This window comes from Lactuca serriola, chromosome 7 (genome assembly GCF_051521515.1).
Source record: "Lactuca serriola cultivar US96UC23 chromosome 7, Lser_US96UC23_V15, whole genome shotgun sequence".
NCBI classification, from domain to species: domain Eukaryota; kingdom Viridiplantae; phylum Streptophyta; class Magnoliopsida; order Asterales; family Asteraceae; genus Lactuca; species Lactuca serriola.
Genome location: NC_136414.1, coordinates 96,427,785 through 96,433,672, shown reverse-complemented (window position 1 = coordinate 96,433,672; position 5,888 = coordinate 96,427,785). Strand labels below are relative to the sequence as shown.

The 5,888-nt window shown below is 31.7% G+C and overlaps 1 protein-coding gene across 1 annotated transcript; it reads right to left on the bottom strand.

Moving 5' to 3' along the window:
- Positions 1–2,194: 2,194 nt before the first annotated feature.
- LOC145064238 (uncharacterized) lies at positions 2,195–3,331 on the bottom strand. The gene is made up of 3 exons (XM_079011722.1): positions 2,728–3,331; positions 2,589–2,658; positions 2,195–2,423 (listed from the first exon to the last, which is right to left on the bottom strand). The coding sequence occupies exons 1-3, from the start codon at positions 3,329–3,331 to the stop codon at positions 2,195–2,197; spliced, it is 903 nt and encodes a 300-aa protein (XP_078867848.1).
- Positions 3,332–5,888: the final 2,557 nt, after the last annotated feature.

The following is a 5,888-nucleotide window of genomic DNA, read 5'->3' as shown; positions in this document are numbered from 1 at the left end:
CAATTTTCATTATATGAACCATTGTCCAATTAGCCTTTGGGTTCTTTGAACAACAATTCAGATAATTGCTTAATGTGGTTTTCAGTTAACTTCAATATCAAACTTAAGAAGCCTCTCTATGGTCCAACCACTTAAGTTTAATGTTAAAGTTACCACTCATCAATCAGACACTAGTATTGAAAAAATAAAATTTATCAATTTCATGAATCATTAGCCAATTCTATAAATAATTATGGAATTAAAGGCCATTGAAAAAAAAAACTAACTTTATTATAGTTGCAAATGAAATTTATATTCGATGCACACAATAAAAACCATTTGAAATGGTAATTTAGAGGTTAATCAAAGTAAGAAATAATCACACTACATTGAAATGTATGTATATTATGCATATCTGCATCTTTACCGTGAGAGCATTAATACTCTTATCTTTTTTTTTTTATGAATAAAGAAAAGGATAGATTTTTTCCTGCCAACGTGTAAAGAGGAAACAAAAACTCAAATATGGGTTTTGTAATACTTTGATTAAACCATTGATAAAGAAAAGATCAAAATTATTATCAATTTAGTGGAAATATAATCCAAGTAAATTTTATTGGCAAACCACGTAAACTGCCATATTTCATGGCACTATTAAAGAAACTAAAAAGAAATATATATATATATATATATATATATATATATATATATATATATATATATATATATATATATATATATATATATATATATATATATATATATATATATATATATATATATATATATATATATAAAGGCCTTCTTAAGAAAAAAAAAATGCATTACATTAAATTGGTTTAAAACAAGTAGATGTCAGATTTTGGAAATCCATGTGAAAATCAAAATTTGAATCCACTGGGTTTAACATAAGACAAATTGCACAACATAGATGATGACTTATCATCAAACTTATAGCCAAATCAGGATATAACAATTGAAATTAAGCCTTATAGGATGGATCCACCAAATATACTGATGTATAATTTTATTACTATTCACAACACCAATAAAAAATAGAAATAGTATTCTTTTGCTTGCTTCATATTCTTAAAATGATGAGTTTCTTTAATTTTGCAAATTAGTGGTCCATAAAATATCAAAACCATTTGAATTGATCCATTATATACTTTGTCGCATCTATTGACCAATGGATCAACTATTATTGTATAATATAGCAATATGAATTTACTTCATTCTATACACTGTACATGATTGCCATATTTTTAGTTTTTTTTTTAATTATCTATTCTTCCTGTTATGCACAAAAGGGAAGACACATATTTCTAGAAGTAATTACAAACTTCATAACCTTATATTATGATTAGAGATAAAATGTTAACCATAGATATGCATGGTATTCAAAAAGCCAATCACACGAAACCATGAAATTGTCAATTATATTACGACATATAACAATTATTTAACAAGACTTCAATATCAGATTAGGGTTTGATAATTTTAAATTAAACCATTCTCTGATACCACATGTTGAATTTATAGGCACGATCAAAGATCAATTTACACATAAGCATCAAGAACCCTAAATAAATTATAGAACACTTACTTGAAAAGAATTATAACTAATGATGTTGAATATGATGCCATAGTTTGATTCCCTTTATTCTCATAATGGTGTTTCTCTGATTTTTTTGATGGATAGATCGAGTGACCCATTGGCACTCATGATGATGGTGTTTATAAAGAGTGTTGAAACATAAGGGAGAAAATGTTGAGTCTCCATTTGATCGTTCCTTATTGGGTAATAAATTTATCAGTTACACCTTAGGGGAAAGAAATTAAAACCACACAAGATTAGTCCCTCAAATTATAAAACAATGTCATATCTATCATACTACATGACTTAGGTGCTGTTTGTTTTTCTGAAGCCAAAACGTCTGCAGTCTGCGGACCGCATCTGCAAGCCTCTACAGCAGAAGAGGTGGACCAAACGTCTGTAGTATGCAATAAGAATATTGTTTGTTTTTTAACGTCTGCAGGCTGCTGAAATAAACTGAATTTTAAATAAAATGATTTTACAAACTTAAAAAGATTTCTCAACACCAAAATTTTAATAAAAATAGTCATATAACATTGGAAATAAAATTCATGCAATAAAAATAGTCACACAATTGTAAAAATTTGGTTTTGCAATAACAATTTCATTTAAAACAATTCAATCTATATTGTGCATCAACTGATCAGCAATTTCATCTCGTAACCATGTCATATATTCAAGGTCTGCTGCAGTACCATTTATTGGAATCTCATCTTCATCATCATTAAAGGTCACATTGTTATTTCGAAACGAAACATTGGGTTCATCGTATCGTGCGAAATACTGTTCACTTAGTCCTTCTCTCCTTATAAAATTATGAAGTGCGAAACATGCCATGACAATCTTTCTTTGTGTCAAAAACAGGAATGGTGCCATCCTCTTCAATATAGGGAAACGTGCTTTCAAAACACCAAAAGCACGCTCAATGAAATTCCAAAGTTTTGCATGTCCATGGTTAAATTTTTCTTTATTGGTCAATGCACGTCTTTTACGAAAATCTCCAAGTCAATACCTCACATTACGATAAGGGGCCATAAATCCTTGAGTGTGTGCATACGCGACATCACAAAGATAATATTTGTCTGTAAAAAATGCAAAACACTAATCAATTTTGAAACTAAGATAAAAAAAAATTTATAAAAAAAAATTACCAGGTGGTGGAAACGGGAATGAAGCTTGTGGATCGGCTACAGCTTCTGATAAAATTATAGAGTCATGTGCTACCCCATCCCACCCGGCCACAACAAATGTAAAAATCATATTGAAGTCACCAATTGCCAATACATTTTGGTAGAAATCTCCCTTTCCCCTACTTCTATATAAGTCTTGTTTCTTAGCAGGGACAACAGCATGTATCAAAGTGCCATCAAGTGCACCAACCGCTCCTTTGAAAACCCGTCGTAGCCTCCTATTATGTCCTGGAATGTTTGAATTCAGATTAAAAGAAGTTGGTACCATAACATCTTGTACGAAAAGCATCATTTTTTCCGACACTTCATAAAAAAATTTATGAATTGTTTGCTTCGAGTTTTGAAATCTCCGCTTGATAATCACGTAACGTTCATTATGGCCGATCATCATCAAAAACATAGCCATCTTTTCCTCAACCGATACATGTTTGTTGTCCTTTAATGAGTAATGTACTCTAAAATGAGCATATAGTCGTACAAATGAGTCGTGGGACATGCGTAACACTTCAACACATTGTAAACGATTACGATGTAATAACTCCAATGTATATTCATGTCCCGTCATTTCCGAATCATTATCCCGCAATCGTTTCACACCCCTCTTCCAAAAATAACAGATGTACAGGTACATAAGAATTACGAGAAGTAACTTTTGATCGTGATCCATTATGAACCTAAAATCAACAAAGTATAACTTTAAAAAACATTACATTAGTCATATTTCAAGTAGCAAAAAAAACATTACATAAATCATATTTCAAGTAGCAAAAACGCATTAGATAAAACATATTACATGTAGCAAAAACACATTAGATAAAACATATTCCAAGTAGCAAAATAACAAAAAATAGTTTCAACAAAGGCAATAAGACCTAACAAAATAGTTCAAATAGAAGCAAAAGGACCTAATAAATAGTTTCAACACAATAAAAATCATCGGACCATCTTTCTCTCCTTCAAAACTCCTAAACTTGTACTCGTCATCTCAAGCCATCCTCGTAATATCTCGGGAACATCGGGCAAATGCATCCACATCTCTCTCATGTTCATAGTCCCTCCAAAAATATGATATGCAACAAAGCGTAAAGGATCTGTAGGGCCTAACTGAAGCACCTCTAATTTCTCTAAACATTGAGGAATTGTATACCCTTTAGTCAAACTTTGTAGAGCTTTTTTCATTTCAAATGCTAAATCGCCAGCAGTAATAGAAGTTCCATCAGGTGAAGAAGCAGACGGTTAGGTACTAGGAGCTTTAGGAGTTAAGGGTTTAGCCCTTTTGTTGGGGTAACCGGATGGTGAAGCAGCAAAAGGTGAAGCAGCAGAAGGTGGTGGCTCATGAAAAGTCTCACTAGCATGATGAGAAGTGTCATCACCATCATCATCTAATGCAAGAAAAGGGGTGGCGGTAATCTAAAGTGGTGGAAGACAAAAAGAGGATGCTCCAGCTACTGAAGATGATTGGTTGAGTAACTCCTAAAATTACCAGTGACACTATTTCCATCAAAAAGACGAACACAAAGATCTGGAAAAGGCAGTGGCATCGTTTTCAACGAAGCAGCCTTCGGATGCCCTTAAACCTAAATATAACAAAAAATAGTGTAAGAATATTTGGCAACTTCAAACGTAAATGTTTAAAAGTGTTTGTTTGAGATTGTACCTTCTTAAAATCATCCGACTCCTCAACTGCTAAGTTAAAAGTGTTTGTTTGGGAATTGTATATATTACCAGTTTTGTTTTTTAAATATACCCATCCTATGTATTTGGCTTTCAAATTGTCATATGCATTTTTCATTTGTTTTTGACTCAAGTCAACGCCAAATTTTTCCTTAAGAACTCTTCCAAGCCTTATCCATGAATCTTTCTGCAAACTCAATCCTTTTCTACCAACACTCTCTACTTCTTCAATACAAGTATCCACTAAGCATTTTAATTGCTCATTGGTCGATTGATGTTTATCTCCCATTTCTAATAACCAATATAGCATTCACAATAAACAGTCAACAACTAACGATTTTCAACAACAATTTTTAGCACATTCAACAACAATTTGAAACAATAATTAGTATTTTTAGCATATTCAGCACAATCTAACAACAATTTTAGCAAAAAAAAAAAACAATCAAACAATAATTTCAACAAATAAGAATTTTCATCAAGAAAAAACTTGATTTCAACAACTAACATCATTATTTCAAGAAAAAGCTTGATTTCAACACATTCTAGGCAAATTATATCATCCACAAATCAACAATCATATACATATACACTATCATATTCAACAAATAATAATTTTCATCAAGACAAAACTTGATTTCAACAACTAACATCATTATTTCAAGAAAAAACTTGATTTCAACACATTCTAAGCAAATTATATCATCCAGAAATCAACAATCATATACATATACACTATCATATTCAACAAATAAGAATTTTCATCAAGAAAAAGCTTGATTTCAACAACTAACATCATTATTTCATAACATTATTTCAAGAAAAAGCTTTGATTTCAACACATTCTAGGCAAATTATATCATCCACAAATCAACAATCATATACATATACACTATCATATATACATACACAATGAACAATCATATACATATACACAATCAACAATCATATACACATACACAATCAACAAAAGAATATGTTATCTTTTGCTTGGTAGTTCTGTATATTGGCTTCCAATCAAAGAAAATTATAGATCCCAGGTGTGAAAAAACAAGAAGATAGCTTACAGGTAAGATTTAACAAGAATGACAGCTTGCTGGAATTGTTTACAGGTAGTATTTTCAATTTTAGCAAGAATATATGATAAATTATACACCTCCAAGATTTGAATATGAAGGAATACCCAACAAAATTAATATTTTCGGGGAAACAAGGATGCAAATCAAACAAGAAGTTGACTTGAAATTGAATTGAAAGATAGAGGAGGCGACGACATACCTGTTTGCTGCAATCGAGAAGTGACGCTTGCTGTTTGCTGCAATCGAGAAGTGACGCCTACGACCAGAGATGCGACCGGAGAGGAGGGTGGTGACGGGCGGTGCGGCAACAGATCGGAGGTGATGGTCGGTCGACGAAGGTTGCTGGAGTGAAGATGGAGTTGTCGAGCT